Source organism: Mobula hypostoma, chromosome 27, assembly GCF_963921235.1.
Source record: "Mobula hypostoma chromosome 27, sMobHyp1.1, whole genome shotgun sequence".
NCBI classification, from domain to species: domain Eukaryota; kingdom Metazoa; phylum Chordata; class Chondrichthyes; order Myliobatiformes; family Myliobatidae; genus Mobula; species Mobula hypostoma.
The window spans coordinates 20,873,711-20,893,142 of NC_086123.1; the positions used below are offsets into that span (position 1 = coordinate 20,873,711).

The window sequence follows — 19,432 nt, forward strand, 5'->3', positions numbered from 1 at the left end:
GCACCTTTTGCTGGAACACGCTTGTACCTGGCCGCTTGTCAGACTCTGTCTGTGGTCAGCATGGGAAATAGCTTTGAAGAACATTGGGCATGAGCCGCCTGGTTTCCAGCTCCTGTTCGGAAAATGCCACCAGCAGCATCTCCACATAATCCTCCAATTTCACCAGAACTTCATCATTGTCTACGTCTCCTCCCTGCACTGAGGCACCAATCACGTCAACACGAGTTGGCGGGCTTTGTTGCTCACGTGCCCGTCACCAGTTTCCCAGGCAGACATTCTGTATGGGAATACATGACCATGTGGACAGAGGACAAGATTCAAGGTTTGAAGCCTCCTTAAAGAAATGTAATGTCCCTATTGACTCCTGGCAACCTTTGACCCGTGGCCATTTGATGCTCAGACAAAACGATTGGGATGCTATTGAGAATCTCGTCATGATGTCCTGTGTAAGCAGTGGAAGCTGTGGACCACTCATTGAGATCCACCCAATTAGTCCATCAGCCACCTCGTGCCCCACGGAGGAAGAGTCTGCAGTTCTAACATTGGCCTCACTAGACACCCAGAACCCACAAAAACAGAGTGGAAGAAGGTTATCTTCAATCCTGTTGAAGAGCACTTTGATATGTGACTGACTTGCAGCTTTAGACCAGGGGCACTCAACCACTCTTCTTCTTTCTGTCCGCCGGTTGGAACTGATCAGTGCCTTGTGCAGTTCCGTTGAACACCAAGTATTCACACAGTTGCACTTACAACCGCACCACTAGGGGGAGCCGGAACGTAGCGATACAGAAGATGATTCCTGTTCCAAACTGACTGCAAAAGGTGACCAATTAATTTCTTCTGTCCATCCGCTGTCTGAAGTCAGGAACCAGGTTACTTTGCCAGCTGTAAAATTTAGAATTTCTCTGATGTAAGCAGTGGGAACCCTTTATAGAAACAGTCTTTTTTCTTTGCAGGTAAAAATCTTTTGCCTTTTTTTTTGAAAGGAAATTATTCAGACTCGCAGCCTTGCCCTGCTGACATGATAACAATTGAAAGGAGAGATCTCCTTGCCAGGTATTCCGCGTTGAAGCTGTGATAAAGGACTGCTACAACAAGCAGTGCCAATTAAAGTTTAGCCAATGCATTATTGTTCAATAACTTACAGTCTGCATAATTTTTTAGTGTTTCGGAGGTTCCAAAGATTAAACGGATCTTTCTCCTTCCCAGGATGGAGGCAGAGACGAGGATAAATGCTGTGAAAGAAAAAAGTGCGAAAGACCTCCTGCTGTACAACACGGAGATAAAGGAACTAATGCGTATTATTGATCACGAGTCAAAACTTAAGGAATTCATGCTGATTAAATTCCGACAATTTTCAAAAGAAGGTAGACTATTTTATAGCCTATAAAGTTGAAGAATGTTATATGCTGAAGGGAGTATAATAAATATCCAATACCTGAGACAGTAGAGCACTCCTTCTAATCCTTGCCTAAACTCTCAGCTAATTTTGCTTATGGATAGTGAGAATTGTGGACAGAAATGACACGAAACTTCTTTAACCAGAGTGTGGTGAACCTGTTAACTAGAGGGTGGTGAACCTGTGGAATACATTGTAACAGACAGCAAAGCCGTCGGGTATATTTATGTTGGAGGTTGATACGTTCTTAATTAGTGAGAGCATCAAAGGTTATGGGGAGAAGGCAGGAAAGCAGGGTTAAAGCAAAAATAAATCAGCCATATTTGAACGAAGGAGCAGACTCGATGAGCCAAATGGCCGAATTCTGCTCCTATGTTTTATGGTCATGTGGTATAATCCTGGCTGGACCTTTTTGTCCTGAGTAAATTGTGGCGGGTTTTCTCCAATAAAGCTACAGTCCTGAACGCCGAATGTGGAAACACAATCCTGGAGCACAGGCGGAGTTATGCTGTCAACACCGTGTCGGTGTCAGGGAGCTGTAGCTTGGACGTGAGGTTGACCGTCATGGTGCCACAAGCGGGCGCAGTCGTGGAAGCCGGGAAACAGCGCAGAAAGCGCTGGCGGAACTCAGCCGGTCAGACACCTATGGAGGGAAATGGACAGCTGATGTTTTGGGTCAAGGTGCTTCAAGTGGGTTGGAAAGGAAGTGGGGAGATGACCAGTATAGAAAGGCGGATGCAGGAGCTGGCAAGGGGGTGAAAGTCAGGTTAGGGAGGGGCAGAGTGGGAACGGCGCCAGGCGCTGGGAGGTGACAGGCGGCAGTGGCAAAGGGCTGAAGATGAAGGAATATGATGGGAGAGGACGATGGAGCATGGGATAAAGGAAGGGATGCGGGGAGTGTGTTGGTGACGGGCAGACGGGGGAAGAGATAGGCTGACAGGGGGCCAGTTGCATCGAGGGGTGAGAGAAAAGAAAGATGGGAGAAAAAGAACAGAGGGGAGTGATTCCCGCAATTTGAGAATTCGCCGTTCATGCTCCTAGACTGCAGACCGCCCAGGCACAATATGAAACGCTGATCGCGGTTTCCAGGTGACTTCAGTGCCCTTACTCATCTCACTGCTAGGGATATCCAGAAAGGGAAATGGTGTTAAAGTAACCTCTTTAAGTCTTTGTAGGTTGCAAACAATAACACCAAAATGTGCGAAAGATGCGGAGGTGAATCCTGAATCTTCAATTAAAGCACAATAAAGTATGTTTTTCTTTAGCATCTGCCTAACTTTGATTCTTTGCATGTAGATCGTAGGTCTAGCTAGTGAGCTACTTTGTAACCTCGTTTACACGTCCGATTGTTTGCACGAGGAGAGCTTTTTTTGGTGTGCGAATGATGTCTGAAGCTAGAGTAACACACACACACACACACACACACCTGCAACACACACACACACTCACACTCACACACACTCACACACACACTCACACACACACACACACACAGACACACACACTCACACTCACACACGCAACACACACACACACTCACACACACACACACACACTCACACACTCACTCACACACACACTCACACACTCACACACACACTCACACACACTCACACACACACTCACGCTCACACACGCAACACACACACACACACACACTCACACACACACACACACTCACACACACACACACACACACACACACACACACACTCACACACACACACACACACACACACTCACACACGCAACACACACACACACACTCACACACACACACACACTCACACACGCAACACACACACACAGACACACACACACAGACACACACACACTCACACACACACACTCACACACACTCACACTCACACACTCACACACACACAGACACACACACACACACTCACACACACACACACTCACACACGCAACACACACACAGACACACACTCACACACTCACACACACACACACACTCACACACTCACACTCACACACACACTCACACACACTCACACTCACACACACTCACACACACTCACACTCACACACTCACACACACACTCACACACACTCACACTCACACACTCACACACACACACAGACACACACACACACACACACACACACAATGCTGGAGGAACTCAGCAGGTCAGGCCACATCCATGGAAAGGAGTAAGCGGACACTGTTTCTCCTGTGTTAATGATGGAGCTATACCTCTTATTGAACCACTCGGTTACTGTTCCATTAGTTTTGTTTCAGGATTATAATTTGTGAATGTTCCAGCCAGGCTTAGCGTAGGTGATGCAGAGCAGACGGACCTCCGCCTGCACCTGGCTGATCTTCTACAGTCACCTGGGAGAGCTAGCCACTGACATTTGTTACTAGAAATAGAAATGCTTAGTTCCCTAAACACTTAACTGCAAAATGATTATGTACTGAAGCGGGTGATGTAGAAGTCTTTATTCAGTACAACAAGCAGGTATCATTCTGCATCATTTCAGTAGAGGCTCTCAAACCCAAAGGAACATCACATTTTTATACACTCAAGATCAACGTTAACAGTAGCTGATACAATAACATTGTTTACTTCAGTATTTTGGGTTGACAATGCTTCCTTTGAATTATCTACAGTGACCTACACTTCTGAATGTTCAAATACCTTTGTCACAAAGTAATTCACACAAACAGACACCCAAAATCAATGTTCTCGGGGCTGCCTCTGAGTTCACAAATATCCCGAATGCACAAAAACTCAGTTGTGCACTGACAATGGCTTCTCAATTGGGGCCGAAACATCTGCAAGTGTTTCGCCAAGCTCAGCGATCAACCCAACTTCCAAACACAAAAACTATTTGCAGGATCTCCCAGTGGCCACACATTTTAATTCCACATCCCATTCCCATTCTGACATGTCTATCCACGGCCTCCTCTACTGTCAAGATGAAGCCACACTCAGGTTGGAGGAGCAATACCTTATATTCTGTCTGAGTAACTTCCAACCTGATGGCATGAACATTGACTTCTCTAACTTCTGTTAATGCCCCACCTCCCCTTCATACCCCATCCGTTATTTATTTATTATTATTATATATTTTTTTCTCTCTCTCTTTTTCTCCCTCTGTCCATCTCACTATACTCCTTGCCCATCCTCTGGGCCCCCCCCCTCCCACTTTCTTTCCCCCTAGGCCTCCCGTCCCATGATCCTCTCATATCCCTTTAGCCAATCAACTTTCCAGCTCTTAGCTTCATCCCTCCCCCTCCTGTCTTCTCTTATCATTTCGGATCTCCCCCTCCCTCTCCCACTTTCAAATCTCTTACTATCCCTTCTTTCAGTTAGTCCTGACAAAGGGTCTTGGACCAAAACGCCGACTGTACCTCTTCCTAGAGATGCTGCCTGGCCTGCTGCGTTCACCAGCAATTTTTATGTGTGTTGCTTGAAATTCCAACATCTGCAGATTTCCTCGTGTTTGCGTTTTTAAAACTATTGACCATGTTTGATATGCTAAATGACAGCATCAGTCTGGTCTGCCAGCTTGAACTCAGTCACAATGGCATAAATAACAGCCATGCTGCCTAGTTTGATGCAGGCCAATTTACACAACCCCGTTGTCTTAACTTTTGACTGATGCATATACAACCTCTTAGCCTGTGGGCCAGTTTAACTGCTTGCAATTTCCAATAAAAACTGAAGACTGGATTTTGCTTGAATTAATATCTGCTTAATTCACATAACTCCAGGATAATCACTGACAAAACAAAAATAAGTTGGGGTATCTACTCAGAAATGAAAATTCGCATTGGTGCAAACGGGTCTCAAAAGATAACTGAACAAATAGAAACTATAATTAAAATCACTTTTTTCTGCATTTTTAGATCAATCTTCGGATAAAGTTAGTAAGAAAACTGCTCAAGAAATTGAATATGAGGCATATGAAGAAGTGTATAACCAACTTAAATATCTGACTGGCAGAGACGGACTTTACAGTTTGGGCAATGAGTTTATCGCCAAGGAAGAGAAAAATTATGCCCTGTTTAATTTTATAAATGAAATTAATATTCAATTGGAACACATGCAAGAGAAGATCCAGAATATTAAGGTTTGTAAAGTATTGTTGCAAAAGATACGGAAGAAAACACCTCTGTCCAGGGTTCCTTTGTCAGATCTAATATTGAACATTAACAATTGCAGATTTTGTTTTGGTAATTGTTTTAACATATTTTTATTCCACAGAGATATTGCAGTTGTGTGTGTTCTAGAGTTTGTAGGTTACATCACAATGGATTATTTGTGGAAGAAGACTTGTCAAGTGGTAAACTTTATGCTTGCTGAAGACAAGCTTCAAAGTTCTAAAGTTCAAAGTAAAATTTATTATCAGGCTACATACATGTCACCACATACAACCCTGAGATTTTTCTTCCTGCAGACTTACTTACCAAATCTATAGAACAGTAACTGCAAACAGGTTCAATGAAAAACAAACTGCGCAAATGCAAATATAAATAAATAACATGTATGAAATAACATGAAATGAAAGAGAATGGAATAACAAGATAAAGTGTCCTTCTAGTGAGACTATCGGTAACACCAGAAATAGAATGAGTATAGTTATCCCCTTTTGTTCAAGAGCCTGATGGTTGAGGGGTAGTAATTGTTCCTGAACCTGCTGGTGCAAGTCCTGAGGCTTTTGTACCTTCTACCTGATGGCAGCAGCGAGAAAAGAGCTTGGCCTGGGTGGTGAGGCTCCCTGATGGTGGAGAGGAAACGATGGAAGTTTGGTAAAGGGTCTCCATTTAACACTGACATGGATATAATTCTGGATTTGATAGGATAGGCGTGGGAGCAGCATTGCATCAAGTTTCAATCTTGATCCCATCCAACTCCTATCATCATTTGTTTTAAAATCAAACCTCTAGCCCAAGGAATGGAAAGCACACAAAACGAGTAGTTTGATACAAAGCTTTCCCCGGCAGAGTAAGTGTGGTAATGTGAACAATGTCACCGGAGAGAGGCGGAAGCTTGTGGATATAGAAGTGTTTTGTTCAACAAAACAAGCAACAGACATCCTATTGAGACCATTTAGGAGGAAGAGGCCTGTTTGACCCAATATTACAGGACATTTTATATGCTAAAGATCAAAGGACAATTCTATATTTTCAATGACGTTCAGTGCTTCCTTAGGATTACATATAGTTTTCACACCTCCTTCTTTGCACCCACACTCCAGTCACTTCCTGGTTCCTCTATCCACTGCTGTCCACAGTCTCAGGAAACCATTGTCCAGAGATGCATTTAAAATTTAATCTACAATCCATGTTCAGGTCTAAAGATTAGTTGTTGAAGTTAATATTTGCTATATACCCTAACTCCAGAATACGTCCTAACCGGTGTAAGGTTTGAAATTTTGTCTTGTTGAAAGCAATAGATCTTTATTGCTATCTAGGCTCAGTTTTACTGAACTTCTTGTGAAAGTAGATGTGACAGCAGAAACCTGAAGATTATGACGGAGAAGCACACTTATGTACATTCATTTCGATAACATTGAGCAGTGGGCGCCACGGTAACGTAGTGGTCAGGGCGACACTATTACAGCTCAGGGCGTTCTGGAGTTTGCGGTTCAATTCCGGCTCCACCTGTAAGGAGTTTGTACGTTCTCCCTGTCCACGGGGGTTTCCTCCGGGTGCTCCGGATTCCTCCCACAGTCCAAAGACGTACCGGTTAGTAGGTTCATGGGTTATTATGATTAGGCTAGTGTTGGAGAGGTGGGTTGCTGGCCTGGGCTCGAAGGGCCTTTTCCGCATTGTGTCTCTAAATGAAATCTGGAAATCTGTCACCGACTGAAGTTCGCAAGTTTCCGTTTAGTTTCTCCATGCCTCTGAGAACTGATGCCGAGGGACTCACTGACATCCAATGGAGTCTGCTTCCGATATTTTAATTTGTGTTATACATTACACCTCTACAATAGGGACACTCTTACAGGAACAGGTTGGAGCTTAAAGAGTCATTGCCTGCCCAGCAGACCTGCCAGTAGAGTCTTCCTCGGCCACGAAACAGAACACTATACAGTCACAACCCCAACACCCCCAGCACAAACCTTCCCGGCCTTCTCCGGGTCAGGACCCCATGTAAGACATATTGCACGCCTGGAATGATGCTGTCTGGTTTCAGTCAATACGTTTTACTGCCTCCCTACTGTTAGTAAGGAGGTAGATTAATTTAAAGGCGTGTTTAATAGACCAGGGGTCCCCAACCGTTTTTGCACCGTGGACCAGTTTAATATTGACCATATTCTTGCGGACCAGCCGACGGGGGGTGGGGGAGGGGTGTTCAAGTTCAACGGTGCGTGACAGGGAATGAGGAAAGGTGCAGCTGACTCATATCGTTTCATATCGCCGAATCATACTGCTTCCTCACGGCCCGGTAGCACATCTTTGCAGCCCAGTGGTTGGGGACCACTGGAATAGACAAGGAATATTGTGCAATCACGACCTACAAACTGAGAAGGATTAAACTAGTTTTACGCCGCCAATGGTCAGTTCAACTCCTTTATGATCTCAGTATCCCCATATGGAGAATTGCTTTCCGAGCAACTGGTTATAATGACACCCATCTCTCTAAATGGTGATCCTCCCCAATGTCATAAACGGCTGAAGCATAGTTGATGCCCTCCCTCCCTCTTCTTCCTAGAGAATGCTCAGCGACCCACAAAACAGGCACAGGAGTAGTGCCTTTGCGGGCAATAAGCCTCCGTTACAAATAGGGGCAGGGCCGCAAAGCATCTGATTGCCCGGCACATCGCCATCATCCTGCTTCCCCGGGCATCCAAGAATTTCCAAAGCCACAGAACCAAATGCGACTGTACTTTTTCAGATCCTGATTTCAGGACCTAGGGTGCTCTCTATTATTGAACCCACCAATAATTTTGCATTTTTAAATGTGCAGGATGAAATATTACAAATCCAAAGCCAGCGCAAGCAAAGCGAGGAAGAAATGCACAAGGTGATAAAGGAGATAGAGGCAAGTATGTTCTATTTCAGAATGTCATTAAAACGTTTTGAGATGTTTAATTCATTAACAGGCTTTGGACATTATTGACAAGACCAACATACTGATCAACCATTCTGGTTAGCTCCCCCGTCTCCTTCTGTCTTTTCCTCATTCACTACACTGCACGGTAAACACTTTAAACCACTTCTTACAATGCTATTTACGTTGTAAGTAATGCTGGTATTTATGTATTTATGCATGTTTTATTCTATATCCATACTTTAACCTCTAACTTGATATATTATTTGGCCTGTCCCCTAAAACCCTCACTAATTTTTATAGATGCACTGTAGAAAGCATTCTTCTAGGGTGCATCACAACCTGGTATGGAAGTTGTCCTGTCTAAGACCGGAAGAAGCTGCAGAAGATCGTGAACACGGCGCAGCACATCACACAAACCAATCTTCCGTCCTTGGATTCACTTTACACCGTACGCTGTCGGAGCAGTGCTGCCAGGATAATCAAGGACACGATCCACCCAGCCAACACACTTTTCGTCCCTCTTCCCTCCGGGAGAAGGCTCAGGAGCTTGAAGACTTGTACGGCCAGATTTAGGAACAGCTTCTTTCCAACTGTGATAAGACTGCTGAACGGATCCTGACCTGGATCTGGGCCGTACCCTCCAAATATCTGGACCTGCCTCTCGTTTTTTTTGCACTACCTTACTTCCCATTTTTCTATTTCTATTTATGATTTATAATTTAAATTTTTAATATTTACTAATTTTAACTATTTTTAATATTTAATATTTGTAATCCAGGGAGTATGAAGCGCAGAATCAAATATCGCTGTGATGATTGTACGTTCTAGTACCAATTGTTTGGTGACAATAAAGTATAAAGTATAAAGTATTATATATTCTTTACCGTTGTTGAATGTTGCTTTTCGTTGCATATTGTGTGCTGGCCACCATTCCACAGCAAATTCCTAATGCATGTAAATGCATCTGGTGAATAAAGTTGATCCCTCGTCTTTACTTGCCTCGAAGATGTTGGTTGATAGCCTTCTTGAGCAAGTTGGAAAACACACACAAAAAAAATCATTTATGGTAACCATATCTCCACAGTATTTTAATGAATGGTATAGAAAGCACGTGAGACTGAGAAGAAAGGAACATTTACTAGGAATGGTGAGAGACAGCAAACTAGTTCTGTTGTTCGCAGGGGCAAACAGAAGTATGTATATTGGCAGTTTGAGTTTAATAATATTATGCGAGCTCCTTCATACATACAGGGGTCCTTAAGTCAGGCATTTGTAACCCAAAGGTAGACTGTAATGGCGCATTTCAGATTCTGTTGCTGAGAATGAAAACCGGATTCTACTTTATCTGCCTTATTGTTTCATTGATTCATTGACAAGTAAACTGAGAATATATTCAAAGTGCATTTATTATCAAGATATGTGTGCAGTATACAGCCCTGGGATCTGTCTTCCCACAGACAGCCATGAAACAAAGAAGCACCTTGGCACCCGTTCAAAGAAAACATCAAACCCCCAATGTGCAAAAGAAAAGAACAAATCACGCAAACAGCAAAAAAAACGAGGGTAAAACACACAGAATATTAAACATCAAACCGCAGAGTCCACGAAGCAGCCTAGGAATGTTCAGTTCAGATCAGTTTTGTGTCACTCATTGACTGTGGCCATAGAGCCAGCCTGCCCCAATCAAAATTGCACAAAATAGCAATAAAAAAGGAGTAACAAGAAACACATATAACATGAATTGCAGAGTCCTTTTTTCTGACTGCATATTTTCCATTTTCTACAGCACGTCCTTGAAAGTACAATTGAACAGACGAATAAGTATGAAAAGATATACACACACAGGAACAAAACCTTGGATCAACTGAAATCCAGCGTAGAATCCCTTGCCAAGAAAATACACTGTGACTTAATGCCTATCGAACAGAAACTGTGTGGTCACGAGGGCATCTTAAATTTCAATGCACTGGATTACTTAGGTGAGTGTTCCTGATCAGAACGCGAGGTTTGACTGGAATACTGGGAACGATATTCCAGGCACGTCTCACGCAAGGAAGTGACAATGGGATGAGGGCAGCAGGGGAAATGTCTGGTTAAGGAGAACGAAGTCTGAATTGACTCACAACAGACGTACATCAGAAATGTTATCTTTAAATTTAAAAGAAAACTGAGCAAATTTAGATGTTTAAATGCAAACATTGAAGTGTCCTTGCAATGTGAATTCCTGATGACTTCCATAATTGGACAATGGAAATTTTACCAAAAAAAAAGCATGTCTGTTTGGTTTAATTTTGTCTCTTGGAATGAATACTTACACTACATATGTATTCTACTGCTAGTTTTTATTATAATAGTGCCAGTAACATTATACTGTCTTACACAGACATGCACCTCACATTTTTGTCAATCTTCAGGCCATGTCAGCCAGGGGCTTGTGCTAACATTATTTTGTGGCTCTGTGTACTGGATTGAAACTATATACGCTGTGCGTGACCATACGTTCTGTTGCTTGCACCTTAGCCCCAGTGGAATGAAGGTTCATTTAGCTGTATTCGTGTGTTTGGGTGAATGACAATAAACTTGAGCTTGAATGTACCAGGTTGTAGATTCAGTCTGAATCGCCACGCGGTCATTATAAATACCAGCTCTCCCAGGTTGCACTGGAGTCTGTGGCTGAGACAGTCAGTGATCTAATATTTCCCTGTAAGATAAGGACTTTGTCACCTTCATCATTCAAAAATCAACGCAAATACATTTTGCCATCGCTTTCTGTAACTGCCGATGATGAGATGGCCGTCCTAATAAAGGTGTACCGTGACTTACCTGCTGACATGATAAATCTACATTGTGCCAGACGATATCGTGGAAAATGCTACATGTGTTCAGACAAGTGCAGCTCCGACAGTACTCAAGAAGTCGACACCACCCAGGAAAAGGCAGCCCACTTGATTGGTGCCTCCATTTGGCCATCAAGTCTGCCATGTTGTTTGATCGTGGGTGATCTCCCATTTCCCGACCTTCTCTCCACAACATTTGACCTTCTTCCTCATCAAGAACGTATCGACCTCTGCTTTAGTGACGTGGCCTTCTGAGCCATCTGTGGCAATGGTGTCCACAGATTCTCCAGCCCCTGCTAAAAAAAATTCCTCCTCATCTCTGTTCTAAAGGGACACCCTTTTATTCTGAAGCAGTGTGCTCTAGTCCTGGACTCTCCCATGACTGGAAACATCCTCTCTGTAGGCACCTCCATACCGGATGGTGAAACAACCAGTGAGAATGCTCTCCAACTGTAAAAATTTGCTCGAGTGTTTGGTGATATACCAAACAAACCCCTAATGAAGTATTGCTGCTGTAATCATAATTGCGTAGATCCTCCGAGATATTGACACCCAGGAGTGTGAAACTGCTCACCTTTTCCACTGCCAAGCCCTCGATGAGCAAGAGCAAATTTCATGATATACGTCAGTGAAAATAAAGCTGACTCTGTAACTTGCTGCGACTTGAATCAATGCAAACTACTTCCAGTCTCTAACAAGATTTGTATATTCTTGTAGTTGACCCTGGTGAGAAAAACTGACTTTATTTTCTGTTCTGGAACTGGCAACATTGCCTGGGCTCACAGCGGTCTGTGCATTCTGCATTTCTTTGTCTGCTGGACGTAAGAAGCCACAGTCCAAATGCAGCACAAATGAGCAGTTACTAATAACCAAGGACACGGTTAAAATCCTGGATACTTGTCACTTGGTAGTTCCTAATGTCAGCAATAGAACCATGAAGAAGCCGGGTTTCCCTAGCAGACTCCGTGTAAATCTAATCCGTCTGAAAGAGTCGGGTTTTATTAACTGGTTTTCCTCCAGGCAGGGAACCATCTCCAGAAGCACATACCAGAAAGGTAAGCTCTCGACAGGAAAGACATGATATACCTCTTCCCTGCGGGGAGTGCTAAACTGAAAAATTAACCCTAGTGCCCGCCATACGAGTGAGAAGTCTAAACATGGAAACAGGTTTGAGCATCTGCTATGGTTTTTGTTTTTAACGTAATTTTTATTTTGCCTACATTGTTTTATTTTCCTCAATGCTTTTCAAAATTAATTGTTTTTGTAATTATTTAAGAGGTGCACAAAATTATGAGGAGTATGGATAGTGTAAATCAGAATTGAATCAGGTTTAATATCACCGGCATATGTCGTGAGATTTGTTGTCTTTGCAGCAGCAGTTCAATGCAATTAATAGCAATAGGATAAAAACATGAATTACAGAGTGTGTGTGTATGTATATATATATATATACACACAGACACAAACAGCAGGGGTGATTGATAAGTTCGTGGCCTAAGGTAGAAGGAGCTGAATTATTAACTTCAAACTTTTTGCATTATCACTCAAAGAGTTGAACTGCACGTGCATGTAATGAGAGCGTCTTGGACCTCCAGGTGTTCCACAGCAGGGGTGATTGATAAGTTCGTGACCTGAGGTGGAAGGAGATGAGTTATACAGCTCTCGTTACATGCATGTGCAGTTCAACTCTTTGAGTGAAAATGCAGAAAGTTTGAAGTTAATAACTCATCTCCTTCTACCTTAGGCCATGAACTTATCAATCACCCCTGCTGTGGACCACTTCTGGAGGTCCAAGACACCGACTTCTACAAAGAAGGGATCAGTATGCTCCATGACCGCTGGACTAAGCATGTAAATGTAGGAAAAAATAAATGTGCTAGGTTTTCTAAAATTGACTCCTTCTACCTTAGGCCATGAACTTGTCAATCACCCCTCCTATGTGTATATATTTGCCTATAAAAAGTATTCACCCCCTTCCAGAAGTTTTCATGTTTTATTGTTTTACAACATTGAATCACAGTGGTTTTAATTTGACTTTTTTGACACTGATCAACAGAAAAAGTCTCTTTTGTGTCGAAGTGAAAACAAATCTCTACAAGGTGAATTACAAATATGAAACACAAAATAATTGATTGTGTAAGTATTCACCCCTTCAAGACATAAATGGTACATGCATGGTTGGCAGCAATTACAGCCTTGGGTCTGTGTGGATGGGTCTCTATCAGCTTTTCACGTCTGGGCACTGTAATTTTTCTCCATTCTTTACAAAACAGTTCAAGCTCTGTCAGATTGCATGGGGATCGTGAGTGAACGGCCCTTTTCAGGTCCAGCCACAAATTCTCAGTTGGATTGAGGTCTGGTCTGTGACTTGGCCACTCCAGGACATTAAATGTTGTTTTTAAGCCATTTCCTGTGTAGTTTTGGCTTTATGCTTGGGGTCATTTTCTTGCTGGAAAACAAATCTTCTCCCAAGTCGCAGTTCTCTTGCAGACTGCACTGGGTTTTCCTGCAGATTTCCTTGTATTTTGCTACATTCATTTTACCCTCTACCTTTACAAGCCTTCCGGGGCCTGCTGCAGTGAAGCATCCCCACAGCATGATGCAGCCACTACCATGCTTCACGGTAGGGATGCTGTGTTTTTGATGATGTGCAGTGTTTGCTTATGTCAAGCATTGTGTTTAGTCTGATGACCAAAAAGCACAATTTTGGTTTTATCAGACCATAGAGCCGTCTTCCAGCTGAATTCAGAGTCTCCCACATGACAAACTCTAGCTGAGAGTTCATGTGAGATTTTTACAACAGAGGTTCTCTCTTTGCCACTCTCCCGCGACTGGTGAAGTACTCTGCCAACAGTTGTTGTATGCGCAGTCTCTCTCATCTCAGCCACTGAGGCTTGTAACTCCTCCAGAGCTGTCATAGGCCTCCCTCACTCATCCCTCTTGCATGGTCACTCAGTTTTTGAGGACGGCCTGCTCTAGGCAGATTTACAGCTGAGCCGTATTCTTCCCGTTTCTTGCTGATTGACTTAACTGTACTCCAAGGGATATTCAGTGACTTGGGAATTTTCTTGTATCCATCTCCTGACCTGTGTTTTTCACAGAGTTGCTAGGAGTGTTGTTTTGTCTTCATGGTGTAGTTTTTGCCAGGATACTGACTCACCAGTTGTTGGACCTTCCAGATACAGGTTTATTTTTACTACAATCAGTTGAAACACCTTAACTGTAGACAGGCCTCCAAAATCAGATCTCCATTTAACTAATTATGTGACTTCTAAAACCAAATGGCTGCACCCCAGTGATGATTTGGTCTGTCATATTAAGGGGTGGGGGATGAATGCTTACGCAATCAATTATTTTGTGTTTTATATTTGTAATTAATTTAGATCACTTTGTAGCGATCTGTTTTAACTTTGACATGAAAGAGTCTTTCTGTTAATTAATGCCAAAAAAGCCAAATTAAATCCACTGTGATTGAATGCTGTAAAAGAATAAAATGTGAGAACTTCCGGGGGGGGGGGGGTGGGGAATGAATACTTTTTATCGGCGCTGTATATTAAATAATTAAATTGAATAAGTAGTGCGAAAATGCAAATAAAAAAGTAGTGAGGTAGTATTCATGGGTTCAATGTCCATTCAGAAATTGGAAGGCTGAGGGGAAGATGCTGTTGCTGAATCAGACATTTCCCGCTGAGGGTGGGTAAGACTAAAACCAGAGGTCACAGGTTAAGGATGAAAGCTGAAATGCTTAAAAGGAACATCAGGGGGGAACTATTTCACCCAGAGGGTGGTTAAAATGTGGGATGAGCTGCCTGAAGAAATGGTAGATGTGGGTTCGATTAAAACATTCAAGAGAAATTTAGATGGGGTACATGGATGGGAAGGGGATGGAGGGCTCTGATCTGCAGGTCAATGGGATTAGGCAGAATAGTAGTTCGGCATGGTTTAGATGGGCCAAAGGGCCTGTTTTTGTGCTGTGGTGCTCTATGACTTCATGCGAAGAATGGCATCAACAAACACTGTTTTACTTTGGAAGACACAGGTGGAAGCAAAGAACTCCAAGCACTTTAAGGAGTCTTTATCTTGTTATTTCATGCTCTTGTTATTTTGTGTTATTTATATTTGCATTTGCACAGTTTGTTGTCTTCTATGCTCTACTTGATTGTTCATTGATCCTCTTATAGTTACTATTCTATATATTTGCTGAGTATGCCCACAGGAAAAAAAATCTCATCTGGTGACATGTACGTATTCTGATAATAAAATTTGCTTTGAACTTTGAGAATTAGCTAAGATAAGCATGAAGAATTGAACTGCAGAAATCCTTGCAATCCTTCATTCAAACTACATCAGGAAAGAAAGAACTGCATTGAAATAGCGATCGCCATACCCTCAGGACATCCAAAGGATCCTTTCTGAAAAAGAAATGCCTTTTTGGCAGTAAATGCAGCAGTTTGCACCAGTGGGGTCACTAATGCAGCACTGAGACAAACAAGAAGAATTAGTTTATTGCGGAGAAATTTAATGCTGAGCATAATAGAAGCTAAAATCTCTGATCTTTATGATAAGACTACGACTATATTCTTACTTGATATCTGCATATACATGAATCCAGAGACAGAGAGAGAGAGAGAGAGAGAGAGAGAGAGAGAATGCTGATTATTATTTATTTTGGGAGTCTGAAGTGTGGATGTGAAGATGGAGGTGTTTGAAAATTATATGTAATTTACAGGAAACATTATAGATACATTGTAACTTGCCTGTCCTGGCTTTCAAAACACTCGCACTTTAAAATTATCAATGATATGTTTAAATTCATTTTCAGCTTTGGGTTTATCCAGTTACATCAGTAGCAATCCCTTCGCCATCTCGCCCATCCCTGGCTGGTGGCCATGCCCCTGGCTATTTGGACAATTCCTGTTGGAATTGCTTTCCTGAATGTCCCAATGGCCTCTGTTCCCAATGTCCCCTTTGTAGAGGCTCCTCAAACAAACCAATGCCAAGCGTGGGGAGTTATCCTGTGTGACACGGCCTCTGATCCAATCCAATAATAATGATCAAAAAGTCGAAGAAATGTATTCGACCCTTTATTAGCAACTAGCAAAACGTACAAATGCTGAACGGCTGACGTTTGTTTTACAGGGATAATTGAAAGAAAGGCAATAGAGCTGCTACAACGCTACATGTTGACAGTCCAGTTAGCTGAAATGGAGAAGGAAACTCCCCCGCTCAGTCTCGCAAGCAGCGGAACAAGTACTCCAAAAGTGAATATCTTGTTAGCCGGTACGGAACTGACCAAGTACGTGAAACCCATAAAAATCATTCCTCCAGTAATAGATTATGACATTGAAGCTGAGACGGAGAACGAAACCGGTAACTAAACACAAGTTTGCAGTGTTCACTGTTCCACTTAATGCCGTTTAATGGTGTGTAATAAAATCTGGCTCATTCCTTTTGTCCACAGATACAGAACTTTTATTTCCCATGAATTACTATCAGTTGCGTGAGCTGGTTTTACATGAACTGGAAGGCGGAAAATAGGGAAGAAGTGGAATGGAGGACATGAAGTCTGAAAATTCAACGGGGATCCTGTGTAACTGGGGATGAGACGTAAATAAATGTTTTTTTTAGCAAACTACTTAATAAATTTATACCTGTTTTTCATTACTATCTTGTCATTCCTATGTGTTACATTTAGAAACTTTCATATGTGTTTTATTGACTTCTCAGTAGGTTCACCCTGTACCATCTCTGGGTTAGTTCCTTCAGGGTGGCATGGTAGCGTAGTGGTTAACACAAATACAGGGTTCAATTCCTGCCACTGCCTGTAAGGGGTTTGGACGTTCACCCTGTGATTGAGTGGGTTTCCTCCCACAGTCCAAAGAACTACCAGCTGGTAAGTTAATTGGTCTTTGTAAATAGTCTCATGAGTAGGCTAGGATTAAATCAGGGGGTTGCTGGGCAGCTGGTGGGGCCTACTCTGTGATGTATCTCGATAAGTAAATATTTTCCATCTCTTAAAGCAGGGGTTCCGTCCCTGTGTCTAGAGGGAGCACCCCATATCTTCCTCCCCTCCAGAACATTCAAACTGTGCACAGTCTGTCAAACCAGACCCAGACTGAGAAACTGGAGGAACTCGGCAGGTCAGGCAGCATCCATGAAAATGAATAAACAGCTGGCATTTCGGGCCAAGACCTGAAGGAGGGGGGGAACGTGCCAGAATAAAAAGGTGGGGGTTAGGGGGAGGAGGCTGGCTGGAAGGTGATGGGTGAAGCCAGGTGGGTGGGAAAGGGCTGGAGAAGAAGGAATCTGATAGGACAGGAGAGTGGACCATAGGAGAAAAGGAAGGAGGAGGGGACCCGGGGGAAGTGATAGGCAGGTGAGATGAGGTAAAAGGCCAGAGTGGGGAATGGAGGAAGAGGGGAGAGGGAGGGATTTTTTTTACTGGAGGGAAAAATCAATATTCATGCCATCAGGTTGGAGGCTACCCAGACGGAATATAAGGTGTTTCTCCTCCACCCTGAGGCACAATTCAAGAAATCCAACCATCCTTGAGTCCCAGGTCAAAGGCCACTATACTTCCAAGACCAAGAGCTAGCCAGCTGTTTAAACACTAACATCTAATGTTGCAGTGAAAGCAACTGAATAATTTAAAACAATACACCATTTACCATTTACTGCACACCATTAAACTGAATAATTTAAAGCTAGCTTTAGATTTTAGTCGGCTGCACACTGCTGTAAGTGCCTTTCCCTCCACCTCTTTGTGCTGTCTCTCGCCTCTACACTTTCACCCTTGAAGCATGGCCTCGACCCGAAACGTTGACCTTTCCCCCCTTTCCGCAGATGCTGCTTTGACCCACTGAACTCCCCCAGCAAGTTGTTCTTGCGCCTCATTACAGCACCTGCAGTTTCCAGTGTCTGACACTGGGTGGCACTGCAACCCTTTTCCTTGCAATCTTCAATAAAGCTCTCCAGAAAATATTTAATCTCTTTTCCAAATAAATGGAGTTCCTATCATGCACAAATAAGATAAAGGGATTATTCTGGAGTTATAAAAAGATGGATAGTAGATAATTAAAATGAGCGCCAGTCTTCAGGAAATAAAATCTGTACACAATTTGATAAAACATTAATTTTTAAGGGGATGAGATTCTCTCCAGAAGATCTGCTGCATTGAATAAAGACTTCTACATCCCCCAGTTACAGCTTCTTTGTGGCTTAGTTCAGTCAATCAAAAAGAAACGGACTAAAAATAATCATAATTTTCAACAATAAAATTACACTTGGCATCAAATTATCCCTTAATAATTTGTAGATATTATTCAGGGACAGTTACTACCCCTCAACCATCAGGGTCTTGAACCAAGGGAGATAACTTCACCCAACTTCACTTGTTCCATCATTGAAATGTTCTCACAACTTCTGGGCTCACTTTTAAGGACTCTTCACCTCACGTTCTCAATATCTACTATTTATTTATTTATTGTTATTTCTTTTCTTTCTGACACTGGTTGAACGTTCAAGTTAGTGTGGACTTTTGTTGATTTTGTTAGGGTTGTTGTTCTATGGATTTATCAAGTGTTCCCACAAGAAAATAAACCTCGGGGTTGTAAATAGTGACATATATGTACTTTGATAATAAACTTACATTGAACTTTGAGAACCTAGGGGGAGTTAATGGGATTGCAGCGAGTATGAAATGGGTTAGGGTAGGATTTGTGTAAATAGATGATTGATGGTCAGCACAGACTCGATGGGCCAAAGGGTCAGTTTCCCTGCTGTATTGTTCTATTACATTAATACATTTACTGTTAATCTGTTTCACAAAGAATGGCCATTGGTGCTGTTCGCTTTTGCACAATTTTATTTAAAGCAATGCACACAAAATGGCGGAAGAACTCAGCAGGTCAGGCAGCATCTGTGGAAATGAATAAATAATCAACACTTCAGGTTGAGATCCTTCCTTGGGACTGGAAAGGAAAAGGGGAGAAGCCAGAATAAGAAGGTGGGTGTGTTATTTATAGATTTTTTCACATTCTGTTGTATTTTTTTATTTTCCTGTGAATGCCTGCAAGAAAGGTAGTATAAGGTGTTATACAGTACACTTTGACAATAAATTTACTTTGAACTTCGAGTTTTTATTAGACTTGTGGAGTCATTCACTG

General features: G+C 42.5%; 1 protein-coding gene across 1 annotated transcript; it reads left to right on the forward strand.

Moving 5' to 3' along the window:
• The first annotated feature begins 798 nt into the window (after nucleotides 1-798).
• Nucleotides 799-16,863, forward strand: LOC134338383 (coiled-coil domain-containing protein 63-like). The gene is made up of 9 exons (XM_063034172.1): nucleotides 799-822; nucleotides 957-1,056; nucleotides 1,210-1,367; nucleotides 1,851-2,033; nucleotides 5,277-5,500; nucleotides 8,344-8,418; nucleotides 10,217-10,409; nucleotides 16,407-16,637; nucleotides 16,729-16,863. Exons 2-9 carry the CDS (start codon nucleotides 1,022-1,024, stop codon nucleotides 16,803-16,805), a joined length of 1,176 nt encoding a protein of 391 aa, XP_062890242.1. The 5' UTR covers nucleotides 799-822; nucleotides 957-1,021; the 3' UTR covers nucleotides 16,806-16,863.
• Nucleotides 16,864-19,432: the final 2,569 nt, after the last annotated feature.